The sequence below is a fragment of the Eptatretus burgeri genome, chromosome 6 (assembly GCF_056783735.1).
Source record: "Eptatretus burgeri isolate ZD-2024b chromosome 6, Ebu_testis_v1, whole genome shotgun sequence".
Classification (NCBI taxonomy): Eukaryota; Metazoa; Chordata; class Myxini; order Myxiniformes; family Myxinidae; genus Eptatretus; species Eptatretus burgeri.
In genome coordinates this window covers 15908325-15925824 of record NC_140966.1, presented here as the reverse complement: position 1 = coordinate 15925824, position 17500 = coordinate 15908325, and the positions used below count along the sequence as shown (strand labels likewise).

General features: G+C 46.2%; 1 protein-coding gene across 3 annotated transcripts in view; it reads right to left on the bottom strand.

The window, feature by feature from the left end:
* Nucleotides 1–17500, bottom strand: part of WDR77 (WD repeat domain 77) — a 166345-nt gene that overhangs the window by 30985 nt on the left and 117860 nt on the right. The window contains exons 8-11 of one of the 3 annotated variants that reach the window (XM_085884180.1): nt 8949–9060; nt 8631–8705; nt 5639–5725; nt 5139–5496 (exon numbers count right to left, since the gene is read on the bottom strand). In XM_085884180.1, the coding sequence (XP_085740306.1) occupies nt 5319–5496; nt 5639–5725; nt 8631–8705; nt 8949–9060 (452 nt within the window). In that variant the 3' untranslated portion in view covers nt 5139–5318. Of the gene's footprint in view, nt 1–5138; nt 5497–5566; nt 5726–8630; nt 8706–8948; nt 9061–17500 lie in introns of those variants that run through there. The other 2 variants (XR_015058974.1, XM_085884181.1) reach the window with 2 other exon arrangements.

The following is a 17500-nucleotide window of genomic DNA, read 5'->3' as shown; positions in this document are numbered from 1 at the left end:
TGCCCCCGGGCCAATCAATGGACTTGCCGCTCGTTTTCGCCAATGACAGGGTGACGAACAGTTCTGCGCGCCAAAACCGCCCAGTAAGGGAGAGCGGGGAGGGTGAAGGTGTCCCCCCCCCCCAGAGACAGGGTGAATAAGGGTGTGGCAGTCGGCGAACAAGAAGGGCTGAAGAGAGCTTGAGAGACAACATCCGCCGCAAGAACAACAGGGGTTGCGCGTCGCGTCTCGGTCGGTGAACAAGAAGAGCTGAAGAGAGCTTGAGAAACACCATCCCCAGCAAGATCCGCAGGGGTTACGCGCCGTGTCTCGGTCGGCGAACAAGAAGAGCTGAAGAGAGCTTGAGAGACACCATCCCCGCAAGAACCACAGGGGTTGCGCGCCGTGTCTCGGTCGGCAAACAAGAAGAGCTGAAGAGAGCTTGAGAGACACCATCCCCCGCAAAAACCGCAGGGGTTGCGCGCCGTCTCGGTCGGCGAACAAGAAGAGCTTGAGAGATCCTGGGAAGAAGTGCTCGAGATTCAGAGGTCCTGCCGCCAACAGAACCGCAAGGGGTGCGCGCCGTCTTTCAGAAGGATACAGAGGAGAGGTTTGGTTGCCAGGACGAGCGCCAAACGGAGCTGAGGAGGCTGATCGCGGCTCACCGGTGTCTGGATTCGGCTCGCCTCCCACTGGTGCCCGGTTCGAATCAGCTCGAAGACCACACGAGGTGGACAGGTCTGAGGCAGGCTCTGGTCTTCAGCTCGCCTTTCCATCCGAGCTGGAAGCCTCAATAAAGGCTGTGGCCACCGTTTCTTTTGGGTGTGTGTGTATGTGTGTTTGTGGTGCCAGTCCAGTAAGTAATAAATTGTTAAGTGCCTTGCTGTACATAGGTGCATCTCGATATTCGGATAACTCTGCTTCTTGCGTGCCCCCCTGCCACATTATAAATAAACCCATGTGTTCAATGTATCCGTTTGTTGCTGCGTTTCCTTCCATTGGCTTAGCATGATGAGTGTTGGAGAATTAGCCAGGTCGTTGTTGCCGCTGTAAAGGGACATTTGGATCGATGGAAGCTCGGTGACTGTCAGCTCGGGTCACACTCGGTTCGAGCACGCTAGCGGCTCGTTCAGTACGAGCGCCGTCGAGGGTGAATTTCCCCGGTAGTTTGGATGACGTGGGTATTTAGGTAAATTGAAATTGGCAATCGACCCTACCCCACGTGGTCGACCTATTGGCGAACTTCGGTCCGGTAAGGGACCCGTCAGCTCCGGAGTTTTCCGGGGTGACTACCTATAAGTTCCGGGTAATCGGTGGAGCCGACTCCACTGCTCCATCTAGCGGTCGTGCTCGTCGCGGATACCCGGCCCCGCTACAATATAAGCGTCTGAACCACATCCGGCCATCACTCCGCGCCGACCAAACGAGTCAAACATGGGCCATTAGGATGCTGGGCAGTGTGTGGGCACATCAAATGTCAAAACCTCCCCTAAACTTAGCACGTAATATTTTGTGCATCCTTTGACACCGTGACTGATAAGGGATCAACAAGTGATACAAGCACCTCCGTTCCTAATAAACAAAGGAGAGCCATTTAAATGAAAGTGAAAGAAGAAGTGGCCGAGCGACAGAAGCAGCGAACATTTGCCGAGTGCTTCGACTGACGGAATCCACCTTCCGAATGATTTGTGCAAATGCCGATACAATCAAAGCAAGTGTGCTCAGAGTTTCGCCATTACTGTAAAGAAAGTGAATCACATTAACTGCAACATGACCAACTCCAATTCAGATTAACGTGATGAACTGCAACATCAGATGTTGATGACCCAGCACCTTCTTCTCCTCTAACTCCACCTCAATCACCACAAGCAACACCATTTAACATAGGTTGGTGAAGTTTCATTTTATTACCCTTGCCGAAGGAGAGGGTATTGCGTTTGGGTCTGATATTTATTTGTTTGTCTGTCTGTTTTTTTTGTACAGAACTTTTTCTCCGCAACCGCTTGTCGGATTGAGACATTTTCAACATGTGTGTGACTACTCATGTGGAATCGTTTAATCAAATTATGACATCATAGGTCACATGGTGTGGCAGCCATGTTAGAAAAATAGAAAAACTTCGGACCTCTGCATCTCTGAAACCACAACGGAAAAAATTGAAACTTGGGACATGGCAAGCAGTTCCAATTGTCTCATTAATTTTGTAACACACCAGTACAAAAACGCCACACGAAACAAGCTCTGGTGAGGGTCTGCAATCTCCGATTGCTCTTTCTACTTTTATTTCAATGCACAAGTGACCGTGTCTGTCTGTCTGTCTGTCTGTCTTCCCCCTCCACCCACAGATGTCCTGACACAACCTCCACCGATTACAGTGTTTATGGGAAAATTACTTTCGTTTTACACGTTTTCAGCTAACACGGTAAATTCTCGGAGTACAACGACCACGTTGAAAGAGGAATTATTGTATATGAGGCTAAAAGTGAGAATAATGAAAAATGAAACAAATGGCAGGAAACACTCCCTGCCACCCAATCATGGTGGCAAGTACTAGAACTATGTGGGAGATGGGAATTAAAATGTTTTAGTTTTTTTTCCTTTTTTCAACGAAATGTCAATATTATAGTTTTACCTTGACAAATTGGCAGTTTTCAGGTAAAACCGGATTTTAGGATCCCAGATTTGTGGATGATTGCTGGGTAAGCTTTGCTCAACATTATCATTGCATTGATAATTAAAATAACATTGGCAGTTAGCCTAGATTGGACTGTGATGTTGTGCATGAGCAAGCAAGCTCAGTTAATATTATTGTGTTAAATGAATTTGTTCATTCAAGTTCAACAATTTTATTTAATTCGCTCTTATTATTATTATTTAATCGCTTAATCAGGTGCTTACATCAGCATTAGATGATTCATCGGCCCCTCTGCTCTCTAAATATCGGTATCGGCATTGGCCCTTGAAAAACTCATGTCGGTTGACCTCTAATTATGACAAAACGTCGTAGAAGAGTTGGTTAGATGACAAGAACAAGCCATTTTGATTTTGGTTCAGGTCAGCAGATCTGGCCTACCAGAGGGATACAAAACGTAAACTGTTCAGCCTTGCGGAGGAATGTACTCCACCAAGTGTCATTCTAGTTGATTCAGGTGTGATCACCTCCACATTCCTTTCACCATTATCTCACCCAGAAAACAAAATCTTCAATACACCAAATTTTATGGAGTCAGGGGGTGGGGTGCGGGATCAGGGGGAAGTCAGAGTTTGGGGGTGGGAGGTATAACACAAAAAAATAAATAAAGTAACACAAGAGGTTGTTATGAAGAAAGGCAAACCGGCAATACTTCAACTCTATTAAGTCTCATGATTTCCTGCCGTCCTGAAATAGAGCTGATGATCTGTAAATACTTGTATTGCTATACTATTCTTGTTGGTTCACAGTTATAGAAATATGAGTACTGCACTAAGACATCAATCATTGCAAAAGCAGCAGGGACATGGGGAATAGGAGTAAATTACAATGACTTGTAATCAAATGATGAATGCAAGTGCAGCAACCTTGTCACTGAATGATGTACCTGTAATTTCAAAATAAAAATCATGAGCCACACATCTGAAACTTCGTACAGACGTCGATCAAATATGTATATTTCTTAAATGTGAGTTTGAATGAACTGGGTAACTTCCCACACAGTTTACTATACGTGACAATGAGGGGGCTTTCTTTAGCAATTACAGTAGTTTTCTTGTTACAGATAGTCATTATGATTCCATCAATATATTGATAAATAATTTGATCAATTAATGCTTTGTGTGGATTATAACTATACCTAAATGTTAAGCATCGAAATGGAATTATTCTTACCACTCATGGGGCACTGTTTGAATACTCTAATCATGGGATAAACCCCTAAAATCACATTAAATGCCTCTTTTGAGATGCCCAACTTGAAAATGGAAGGTAAACTGTTTTTGTCAGCAAATCCTTAAAGTTTGGACAACTAGAAAATCGAATTTGATGTGAATGCATTGATGGATATGCCTCTGCCTCAATTAAAGGTCACATGAAAAATTAACGGTCACGTGAGAGTGCGAGAGAGAAAAGAGAGAAAAGAGATGCAGAAGAGACATCAGATCTGACTCGAGTTATGGTCTGAAAAACAATTTTAAAAGAGCACATGAACCGATTTAATTTTGGGTTGAACAAGTCAAAGGTCATCTTTGTATTACATTCCATACTTCTGCTAAGTTTGGATGACAGCCCTTCAGTGGTTCAGAAGTTATTGTGGTTAAAAACAAAAACAAAAACCATAAACCGATAATGGATAATGGATGGAAGCACAGACAGTCAACCCAAAAACAATGCCTACGGCCTTCAGCTGTGGGAGCGTTGAAAAGAAAAAAAAAGGAAAAAAAAGTCGTATAACGTTTCAGCTTGACATATGTATCCAGTGACGAGATGTGTCTCCAAAAACAGGACTCCATTTGAAAAATGCAAAGTGTTATAAGCCCCCCCAAAAAACTTTGCTGGGTCATTTTCCCCAAAACAATATTTAAGAATTATTTTTTTATAAATGCAAGAGAAAGTCATATGCATAACTTTTGGAAAATTAGACAATTTGGTATGGAATTACCTCTTTTATTCCCCTCCATTACATTATTCTTGAGCCCATTTTCAATGAAGTCTTCATGAAGTCCTGTTCAGAAATGCACTTTGAAAATATCTTTCACCACTCCTTGAGCTCCACATCTCATTGCATATAGGCAAGACAAAGTTGCACAAAAATGTGAAAAAGCTTGACGTTTTGAACATAACTGCGTTTTGAACATAACGCAAGATAAGCACACGGTTTTGTGGTATGCACATTGCACCGAGTGCCTGTGTTTTAGTGGTGGTGCTTTGAGAAAATAAAAACAGATGGTCATTTATAGATCTTTTAAAATCACTTCGAAAAGGTTTCTAATTATTTTTAATCTCCATGAACAAAACAGGATGGGTTGAAGATTTATTCAATTTGTTACAGATTCGTAAATCCTATATGATTGGAAATGTTAAGTTTTGTGTTAAAGACAGGATTCTGATAATTCGGGGACAAAGGTAACTCGAGTTTCAGTGAACTGATTTATTGAGATGTAATGTGGGACAAAGGATTCGTGCACAGACATTAGCATGCGTCATTGGCATCATGGCATAGAGACGAATTGTCAACAGAACTTTGAAGATGACTGGTGTCGAGTCTGAATGTTTTGGTCAACAGGGCCTTTTTGCACTGTGTGAGCTAATTTGGTGAAAGTTTTATTATGGAAAACGACACTCTCAGTCAACGGTCAAACGGTGGTCAATCTTTGGATTCAGACAGAGTTTGCTTTAAAAAGGTGAGGTGAGGAGAGGAGGAGAAGCAGATGCAACATGTGAGGTGAGGAGAGGAGGAGAAGCAGATGCAATATGGATGTGATCTTGGAAGTGAACCAGAGATCCAGCTTAAGCAGCGTATGGAGCCTTGGAACGGCAGAGTGCTGGACATAGTGGGAGACAGGCAGCGACGGTATCATGAGCTTTTGCATTGAGCACACAGTGACCACTGACCTGGGTATTGATCCAGTCATACACCAGGCTGGTGTATGGCTTCACTCCTGCTGGCAGATTGGTTGTGCTTACCAGGAGACAACAAAGCAAGCCGGCAGCTTTCCTTGGGAGCAGTGCACCAAGATCGATCCCTTCACCTCGTGCCTTCTCACGGTTCGGCTGGAGAAGCAGTGAGATACCACTATGCGTGACAATTCCCGCGGGGCTCACTCTCCACACTCAAAGCTGATCGCTAATCTGCAAGGTTCGTCTCTGCACGACCATTCATTTTCATACTCGCTTCAATGATATGATTGTTTCCACAGGCAAAAGGTTCACTGATCTGCACACGCTTGATTGGACACGGCAAAAGGTTTAATCGCACGTTTGGACACTGCAACATTTTAACATGTTCTGAAACCTCTCTCCCTCCTCAAAATCCTGGTGGCGTTTAATCAAATCTGTTTCTGGTGTATGTTCCCCATCCATCCCCTCCCTTACCTCAAATGGCCGCACTGCTGATTCCACACGTGATAAAGCTGAATGTCTAAACTCGGTGTTGGAAGCTAAATCTTGTGTCCTAAACCCATCACTATCTCTACCCACTTTACCCAGTCGCACCCAACTGTCCCTGGACTCTGTGTCCTTTTCTCCTAACAAGGTGGAGAGCTTGCTTTTAAACCTCGAGTCAGATTCTGCAACCGGTCCAGACGGCATCAGCCCAATTGTCCTCAAAGCCTGCTCTTCTGCTCTTGCTCACCCTCTCTCTGTTCTATTCACCCTCTCATTTGCCCAAGGTCATCTGCCATCTGCTTGGAAATCTGCTAACATCACTGCCCTGCATGAAAAAGGTGCAAAAACAGATCCCTGTAACTACAGACCAATCAGCCTTCTCCCAATCATCAGCAAGGTGATGGAATCCATCATCGCTTCAGACATGAAATCCTTCCTCTTCTCCAATGGCTTGATTTCCAATCATCAATTTGGTTTCAGACCAGGTCACTCTACCCTGGATATGCTGCTTCTGCTCTCCCATCAATGGATGGAGGTCCTCAATGCCAGACAGGAAATCCGAGCCGTATCCCTGGACATATCACGTGCTTTTGACACAGTCTGGCACCCTGCCCTACTCACCAAACTCTCTTCCCATGGTATTCAAGGCCATCTCCACTCATGGCTCGCAGACTTCCTCCCCTGTCGCAGTCAACGTGTGGCCCTAAATGGAGTTCTTTCATCCCCTCTTCCTGTGCAGGCTGGAGTTCCTCAAGGTAGCGTTCTGGGCCCTGTTCTTTTTCTGGTTTTCATCAATGATCTCTCGGACTCTCTGGAAAATCCTCTATTTCTCTTTGCCGACGACTCCACCCTCTGCCGTACCATCTGTCATCCCTCAGACCAGCAAGCAGCAGCTTCTTCGCTCACTGCAGATCTTGGTAAAATCACAAACTGGTCCAACACGTGGAACATGTCTTTCAATCCAGACAAATCTCACACTCTCACTATGTCTCTTCGAAAGGACCGTTTACAAAACCCCCCCATCCACTTTCTCAACAATCCTCTGGAAGAAGTCTTTTCTTTCAAGCTTCTCGGTCTCACTATCTGCCATGACCTTTCCTGGGAAAGTCACATTTCCAAACTCGCCTCAAAAGCCAGTCGCCGACTGGGAATCCTCCGTCGTGCTAAGTCCTTCCTCGGCCCTCTTGAGCTCCTGACCACTTACAAAGCTTTTGTCCGTAGCCTGATGGAGTACTGCTCTCCCCTCTGGGCTGGTGCTCCTGCTTCCCACCTTTCTCGGCTTCACGCTGTCAAAACCAGGGCATTTAAGATCATCGGCATCTCCCGCAATGAAGCTGAGTCTTTGGGCCTCTCACTCAATCACCGCAGGTTGGTCGGTGGTCTTTCTGTCTTCTACCGACTCCTCTCCAGCCTTGCCCCCCCTGCTCTCTCTGCGATTTGTCCCCACCACATTTCCACAGGGCGCTCAAGATCCGCCAACAACCCCCTTCTGGTAAAATTACCAAAATCACGAATCACTGCTCATCTTCACTCTTTCATTCCTCTTTTTCCCGCCTTTGGAATAAACTTCCTCACTCTATTCTTTCCCATTCTTCCCTCCAGGCTTTCAAAACAGCTGTTCACCACCACCTCTTATCTTCCCCCATCCAAATCCTCGATCTTTTCTACCCCCGATAATCCACCCAAGCCCACTTCCTTCATTTCTCCTGCTTTCCTTCCTGAAAGTCCCTGAAATGTCCATCTTCTCTTCGCCATGTTCCCCGTCCCATCCCCATCCCATCTCCCTTCCACAGTTCACCTAATGTGTCTGTTCCCCACTGTTTTGTCCCTTCCACTCCCGCCCCTCTTGTCTCATGCCTCCTTGCTGTGAGTTGTGTGTTAGCTCTCATACGAGCCTCGACCAAGGTATACAAAAAAAAAAAAACTGATTCACGGCTCAAATCCTGGTGAAAGGGGGTGTATTAAAACGCGAGTGTAAAGTTGCCTTTGTCACAGGAAAATTGCCTTTGTAAAGAGTTGAAGTATTTGAAACTGCATTGAAATATATGTATGTAACTTTGATTAAGATTGATAAGCATTGACCGCGACTTGTACTTTCCTGCGCGGAAGTTTACAGTTACTGATGAATTATTGATTGTTAAAATGCGCCAATATCAATCGGTAATAATGAAATCATAATTCAGTGGGTTTTCAATAAAATACATTTTAAAGTTCCTTCTGTTGCATGTTGCTGGTTACCACCTGGCTGGTCGTCAATTGATTGAAAAAATTGAAAGTGATCGTTTTTATTGTCCGCCGTGCTACCCCTTTAAACACGCACGAAACACTCGTTTCGAGGTTTGAAACATACAAGGCAATTTACCAAACTTTCCTTATAAAAGGGGATCTTGCGCATGGTGTATTCAAGTACAAGTGCAGAAAATAATCTAGAGCAGTTCAAACATCCACCATGCTAATGGAGACAAAGCTCCATTCACACGACACCGATTCTTGCAGGCAGAAATTCTGAACTTGGCAGTGAAGACAAAACTATCAAACAATTTTCCCTCATTCCACCATTTCTCGTACTCACATCAGAGACAGCTTATCCTCAGCATTGCTCACAAAGACGCGGCAGTCCTCTCCTGCAGATGCTAACCATGCAGCACTGCAAAGCAAACATGACAGAATGAACTCGGTGCCTGGAGAAAAGAGTTTTCAACAGCAAATTATCTCAAGAGAAGAAACTACAATTGGACCAAAACAAAACTCTAACTGGAAAATAATTGGCTGATACAAGTTCAATATCAATATCAATATATAATGGCATAGTCACATGAAAAGTAGAAACAAAGCACAAGCAAACAGTTAAAATTATATTTCCGCAAAACTGACAACTTGGCACAGTTACCTGTGGGGAGAGAACTTAAGACGGGTAACAGGGCGGGAGTGTACAGCAGTATGGGCAAGTGGTATTACCAAGCTGTTTAAATCTCGAAGGCCAATGTGGCCCGTCTCTGTAGCTGTAAAGAAAACAAACGAGAAAAATGTTAACAGACATATAAAAGATCAACTTTGGAAAAAGCAGAATGCAATGCATCCTGCTAAAGTTTGTCATGCTCTGAAAGTGAGTGGACAGATCTCTGGTTGACATTTCCATGGAAATGAAACATCACAATGTTCAGCAGTGGCAGAAAAATAATAATAACCCCAAGAAAATTCAATACAAACAGACAACAAAAGAAAAAGGCAGATTCAAGGATTTTGAAAAAAGATGCACGTGTGAAGAAAAAAATAAAAAAGATCAGAATCTGGTGCAGTGGTAGAATGAGTGGCGATTCCATAGAAATGTCAACCAGAGATTAAAACAAGGTCATTACAATGACAAAGTAGCTCGGTGAAGGCTTGAATTATAAACTTCATTTTTATTCTTTTTAATATTGAAGATTTATCATTTTAACCACTGTTGCATCATGATTTACACTTTACAGCATGCAATTAGAAGGCAAAGAAAAGCATAAAAGAAAGGTTGATCATATTAACCAGAGCTTTCATACTTTGATAATATTTTTAAGCTGAGGTCAAAAAATAAATAAATAAATAAATACATAAAACTTTCCCATCGCAAAAATAATTAAGGTGGATGAGGGTATCATTACCTCCGCTCACCTTTTTCACCTGTCTGTCTGTGAAAAGGATGTCTCAAAAATTTGTGGATGGATTCAGACGAAACTCGGTGGACTGGTTGGGTGTATGACAAGAAAGAAGTGACTCGATTTTGGTGAAGATCTGGATCCGATTCCAGATCTGAGATTTTTTTTAATGCAATTCTTCACCATTGAGTGACAAGGGTAAAAACGATACTGTACAGTATATTGTTACAGAATCAGGGCTTGGGGGTTACCACGAGGGGGACTTCTGAGACTCTCTCGACCTCCGGACCCGAGACCACCAGCCACAGCTGAGCAACAGCGGACACCGATTGAAACGACCAGAGCCGGGTCCTCGCTCTTTAACTTCGATGTTACCTCACTGGTGGTTTGGTGCTACCATTGTGGAACCGCACCCTCAACATTTACCTGTTTATTTTATACACAAGGCTGAGCGATCCATGAATGAACATTGGCTAGTGGTATGAGCGATCAATGGGGTAAAACGTCCATATATCCATTTGTACACACTACAATTTAACCAATGTAATAAATGACACTCAAACAGGTTGGAAATATGTTTACAAGCAGACAGCAAGCATTTATTTACAACAAGCAAGGAAATGATTACTAAAAATGTATTCATAAGTTGATATCCACAAGACACATAAATTACAGATATAGCAATTCCAAGACATGTATTTATCGAAGCCAATTCTACAAACGTACTGAGACAAGACATGGCACCATCACTGAAACCAGGAAAGTAGACAGGAAGAAGTAGTTTAGAAGTAGAGTGGAGCGTGTTCGACTCCCGACTCACCCGACATGGACAGGCGGGCCCCGTGTCGGCCCCAAGTGAAGGACAGGATGGATGAGGGAAATGGGAATATCGGAATTGTACGTGCGATGTTGAGTATTGTGCGTCTCATGCAGGTAGAAACAGCCAGGGCCCTCGTGGTCGAACCAGGCAATGGCCTGTGCAATCTTGATGCTGTCCACAACAGGCCGGCTCCACCGCCCCCCCTCCACCTCCACCCCCCTCCTCAGGCAGCTCTAACGGTCCAGGCAGGCATATCTCAGTGTGAGCTTGGTGAAAAGAGCTCGTGGCAAAGTGGGTGTGTGGCCAAGGAGAAAGCATTCGCTCGCCATTCTGGCTTATCACCCCCGACACAAGGTGTAGTCATGACGCTTTGTGCATCTTACTGCTTGCTTGTGTTGCATCCCTATTGGCTCCTGGCTCTGATTCCCTGAGTCTCTTCCAGAATAATCCTCCATCTCTGACCAAAGGACACCCCTCCCCCCCCCAACCTTTCCTCTTGACAACGACTTTCCCAAGGTAACTTTATGTCACGATTTGTGTTTTTCAATGGGGATCTCAGGAGGCAAGGAAGGAAAGGAATTTATTCAACTTGATGGAAAATTATGTTTCCCACACTGAAGGGTTTGTTCTCCCATTTGGAGTTAACAGGGTGTTTTGGGATGTATGGGAAATGGTGACTTGGAGGTGAAAGGGTGAAGGGTTTGGATGTTGGATGAAGGATGAAGGGAGAGGGTTTTTGAGGGGAGCATGGGGCAAAGGGGTGAAAGAATGTACGATGGATGAATGGATCGATGAATTAAAGGATTGAAAGATGGACCAATGGATTAAAAGGATTTGAAGTGGACAGAAAGTGCTTTATACCAAAGAGGTCAACGATTGACCGTATCCTTGCTCTTCGTGTCCTCATCGAACGCAAACGAGAGCTTCGGCAGGGGCTGCTGGCAGCCTATGTTTATCTCTGTAAAGTGTTTGATTCAGTGAATCAGGATGTCCTCTGGAGGATTCTTAGTCTTCGTGGGGTGCCACCAAAACTGATCGATCTGATGTCTGAACTCTACTCTGGTACTGAGAGTGCTGTGAAGTGTGGTGGTACCATCTCTGACTTATTTCCAGTTGTTACTGGAGTTCGTCAGGGGTGTATACTGGCCCCCACACTTTTCAACACTTGTATGGACTGGATTCTAGGGAGGATGTCGGAGAGATCAAGCTGCGGTGCATCGTTTGAGAATGTCAAGATCTCTGACCTTGATTTCGCAGATGATGCAGTAATCTTTGCAGAGGCCTTAGATATCCTTTTGGGGGCCCTCGAGGTGCTGAATGAGAAGTCTGAGACGCTGGGATTACGGGTTTCCTGGGTCAAAACTACGAACCAGGCTTTCAATGACATCTTGGATGCCGCTGTTCTGTCTGTGCCTGTTTGTGGTGAGGATGTTGAGGTCGTGGAGAGATTCACTTACCTTGGCAGTGATATTCATGTCTCTGCCGGTTGTGAGTCAGAGGTCAATAGACGTCTGGTTTGGGCCTGGGGAGTCATGGATTCACTGGATAATGGGGTGTGGCACTGCCAATACCTGTGCGGGAGGACGAAAGTCCGAGTCTTCAGTTCCTTGGTGCTTCCAGTCTTGCTCCATGGATGCGAGACTTGGACTCTGACTAAGGATCTGAGACGGACACTTAATTCCTTTGGTACCAGGTCTCCGGAGAATCCTTGGCTCTCGCTGGTCCGACTGTGTCCAATGAGCAGTTGCTGAGAGAGAGTCAAATTAAATTTGTGACCTGCATAGTCCGTGAGCATCAGCTGCGGCTGTATGGACATGTGGCTCGTTTTCCTGACGCTGATCCTGCTCACCAGATTCTCTCAGCGAGGGAGTCTCGTGAGTGGAGGAGGCCAATGGGCCGACCACGTGCGTCGTGGTTGCAGCAGGTTGATCGGCATCTCAAGGAGATGGGGATGGGCCAGGCATCTGCCTGGGGATGGTCAGACAAAAGCCTCTGGAGTACTGGCAGAAAGTGGACGCAGTGACGCGCTGCTCTGGCGCATGCTCCCATACCTGACCTGAAAGTGTTGGGGGGGATCACACCGGCGATGAAACCAGCTAATATCACAACACAATCCGACATAGTACTGTATAAGCACCATATCTGAAAACGTTGTGGATGGTTGATGACAAAACTCGGTGGATGAGTTGGTAAGATGACAAGAAAAGCCGATTCGATTTTGGTTCAAGTCAGCAGATCCAGCCAATCAATGGGACACAAAATGTAAACGAATCAGTCTGGCAGAGGTATGCGCTCAACCAAGTGCCAGGTCAGGTCAGGTATGGGAGCATGTGTCAGAACAGCGCGTCGCTGCGTCCACTTTCTGCCGGTACTCCAGGGGCCTCCGTCTGGCCATCCCCCAGGCAGATGCCAGGCCCATCCCCATCTCCTTGAGATGATGGTCAACCTGCTGCAACCATGAGGCATGTGGTTGGCCCACTGGCCTCCTCCACTCATGAGACTCCCTTGCTGAGAGAATCTGGTGAGCAGGATCAGCATCAGGAAAACGAGCCACATGTACATAAAGCCGCAACTGACGCTAACGGACTATGCAGGTAACAAATCTCATCCGAGTTTCGCTCAGCAACCGCTCGTTGGACACAAAAATCCGACCAGCGAGAGCCAAGGATTCTCCGAAGAAACCTGGTACCAAAGGAATTAAGTCTCCGTCTCAGATCCTTAGTCAGAGTCAAAGTCTCGCATCCATGGAGCAAGACTGGAAGCACCAAGGAACTGAAGACTCGGACTTTCGTCGTTCCGCACAGGTATTGGCAACGCCACACCCCATTATCCAGTGAATCCATGACTCCCCAGGCCCGACCCAGACGTCTATTGACCTCTGACTCGCAGCCAGCAGAGACATGAATATCACTGCCAAGGTAAGTGAATCTCTCCACGACCTCAACATCCTCACCACAAACAGACACAGACAGGACAGCAGCATCCAAGATGTCACCGAAAGCCTGGATCTTAGTTTTGACCCAAGAAATCCGTAATCCCAGCGGCTCCGACTCCTCATTCAGCACCTCGAGGGCCCCCAAAAGGATGTCTAAAGTCTCCGCAAAGATGACTGCATCATCTGCAAAATCAAGGTCCGAGATCTTGACATTCCCAAACGATGCACCGCAGCAAGATCTCTCCGACATCCTCCCTAAAATCCAGTCCATACAAGTGCTGAAAAGTGTGGGAGCCAGTTCACACCCCTGACAAACTCCAGTAACAACTGGAAATAAGTCAGAGATAGTACCACCACACTTCACAGCACTCTCAGTACCAGAGTAGAGTTCAGACATCAGATCGATCAGTTTTGGTGGCACCCCACGAAGACCAAGAATCCTCCAGAGGACATCCCGATTCACTGAATTGAACGCTTTAGAGAGATCAACATAGGCTGCAAGCAGCCCCTGCCGAAACTCTCGTCTGCGTTCGGTGAGGACACGAAGGGCAAGGATACGATCAATCGTTGACCTCTTTGGTGGAAAGCCTGACTGCTCTGGATGCTGGTGCTCAAGCAGATGTTTGCGAATCCTATCAAGAATTATCCGAGCAAAGATCTTGCCTGGCACTGAGAGCAGCGTCACCCCTCGGTAGTTGTTGCAGTCTTGGCGATCACCCTTCCCTTTGCAGAGAGGGACAACAAGGCCCCTCTTCCAGTCAGTTGGGATGATGCCTGTGTTCCAGGCAGAGCACAAAACTGCATGCAACGACACGAGTGCAGCAGTTCCACCAGCTTTGAGAAGTTCAGCATGGATGCCACAGATCCCTGGAGCTTTGCCCCGTTTCAACTAGTTCACCGCAGCCCGTGTTTCCACAAGCGAAGGTGGACCACAGTTGATTTGAGGGTCAGCAACAGGGATTGTAACACCCTTGACGTCCAACTCGACAGCTGGGAGGTCAGCCTGGTACAACCGCTCAAAGTAACCGGCCCAGCGGGCCTTCACTTCAGACTCCTCTGTCAAGAGCCTACCACTCTCCGCTCGAACTGCAGTGCTCCGAGGGATGGGCTTGGATGAACGCAATGCGCGAATTCCCCTGTAACGGGACGAGAATCACCTGTCCACAGGTGATGCTATACCCCCTCACAGATTCCTCGCACATATGCCTCCTTGTCCACCCTCAGTTCACGTCCAGTTTTACGCCTCAGTTCCCTGAACAGCTCAGCTCTGCCATTCAGCCTGGCCCTGCGACTCTGGTCAATGGTATCCAGTGTCCCTTGAGAGACAAAATTCTTCTTTGCCCTGCGGTGAGCTCCAAGACATCCATCGGCAACATCAAGGATGGTGGTCTTGAAGGCACTCCACAACTCTTCAGGACCCCTCAAAGCACCCAGACCCCCCCAAGTGTCCACTCAGCCTGTTCGCAAACTCCTCAGCTACTCTCTCATCACTGAGCTTGCCAACATCCAGCCTAGGCTGGGATGGTACCATTCTCCAGGATTTAAGGTGCAGCTTTAGAGTTGCTACAACAAGCCTGTGGTCAGTATTGAGGAACTGAGCACTCCGGTAGACCCTACAGTTCTGGATCATCCTCCAACGACCGTCAATGAGGACATGGTCAATCTCCTTTGCCACACCGCCAGCGTTGGAATACCAAGTCCAGCGATGAGCTTGTGGGCGCTGAAACCATGAACCAGCCACCCTAAGTCCAAGACATCTTGCAAAGTCAAGGAACTTAGTGCTATTCTGGTTCATAGTTCCTCACCCATGGGGACCAACACACACCTCATAACCATCCCTATCAGTTCCAGTCGATGCATTGAAATCCCCCAAGACTTGAAGTGTATCTCCTCTGGGGCACTGATCAACCACAGACTCGAGCGTGGCGTAGAATGCATCCTTCACGGTGAGATCACTCGCCTCAGTCGGAGCATAAACAGAGACCAGGGAAATGACACCTAAAGAGTGACGAATACTTAATCTCATAATACGCTCGTTGACCGGTGTTACCTCTATTATCATTGGGGTCAGCTTATTGGACACAGCTACAGCAACTCCTTGGGTATGGTAACCATCAGAGCAACCAGACCAATAGTAGGTGTAACCACCCACCATTATCTCGCCGCAATCCGGTCTCCGAACCTCAGAGAGAGCTGCAATCCCTATGTCCAAACGCTTGAGCTCAGATGATAACAGAGACAGGTGATCATCCTCTCTTAGGGATAGGACATTCCAGGCACCCACCCGAAGGAACCGCCTCAGGTTAACCCAAGGGGACCGCCGTCTGGTGGACGACACCTCAGCATCACTCCGACACACTCTCCCGCAATCTGACCCAGGGATGTTACCCCGTGGTTTCCCTCCTATCATCAAAGATCGGGGGTCCCGAAGGCTTTGCCCCAATCTCGTCATCCGGTGAGCTGCCCTGCGAAGGGAAGCTGCACAGGAGGTACTCCCACGGAGTGGGTTTTCAGATGTTTTTGCGTTTTTGCGTTTTGCGGAATGAAGGGTTTTACGGTGGCCGGAGTGCAAATCCTGCCACCAACCTCCTAATGAAAGTAACCCAACTGCAGGAGGACGTCCGCAGACACAGTTGGGCACTAGATATGGATGGCCGTTGGCTCACAAAGAGCTCCTCCGCCCTTTGACAGGTTTTGTTTTTAATCCTGCTGGGTGTCCATATCCAAACACCCTCCTCACCAGAAAACCTGGTGGGGGAGACCGTTTAGTCGCCGACAACCCGACCATGGAACAGGTTAGTACAGGTTTACATGGTACCTGTAGCAGGTCACAGATCGAACCTGACCTGACCAAGTGCCGTTGTCGTTTTATTTTTGAATTCTACTTTTTGTGGGGTTTATTTTTTTTTCCCCATGAGGAAGTTTAAGGTTCAACCATATTTTTCCCAACACCACAGGAAAAAGAAAAAGAAAAAGAAAGAAAAAAAATAGAACAATAAGTAGAAGATGGAGTGGCTGGGATTGTTGTTGGGGTTTCTCTACATGATATATTTGCTTTGTCGAGTCGTGACCTTCGTCGGTGATTTTCTTCAATTCTCCCGGGAATTAATCTGCTGCAGAAGAGTCTCCACTCGCTGCCTCTCCAATTACTCAAATATTGTGCAGATGAGCACGCTTCTTGAACCGTTCAAAACCGCATGCCTTAAAACTTTCACGAACACGAACAATTCCATCACGTTCTTTCAAATCTTCCCAAAGTGACTTGCTTTTCTCCTGGATCATTCTCAAACTCATTCCTCTGACTGGTCCTCGATCCATGTGCTGAGCTTTTCCATGACATTGTCTCCACATATTCCAATTCTTATAGCACGACATGTGCTTGAACTTTCAGCACTCGACTTTATTTTGGTGTCGTTAAAACTAATTGTACTCAGCTGAGGGAGCAAGGCCAAGCACGCAAGTGATGTCCACCAACTTCGAATTGCTTCACCACGTCCATTTTAATGTCCAAACTACGAGCTTTATAAAAGCCTTCTTCGTAGGAATTTCAACTGGATAACTTGAAGATCGATTACCACAAAAATACGCCAAATGAAGGTCAGATGACAGCTCTTAAGAGTACAGTACAGACCACAAAACTGAGGGCGCGAGAAGTGGTGCACTGTACAAAGTCCGTCTAAAAAGTAATGGGACTGAGCCTGCTGTGTGCTCCACTTACACAACTTGAATTAACGGGTTGCATCACAGTCTTTCGCAACATTCCAGCAATATATACATATACACACACATATATATATATATATATATATATATATATATATATATATATATATATATATATATATATATATATATATATATATATATATATATTGATTGTGGATATTGTTGTGGATACTCCGCCTGCCGGCGTGCGAACGACCGCGTTTAGCCAATGGCGGCCATCTCGCTCACCGAACAGAAAATACAGTCGCGGATTTCTGGATCAACGCCGAAAACCAGCCACGGGTATGTTTTTAACCACACCACAACCTTGTCCGTACTGTACCCGCGCT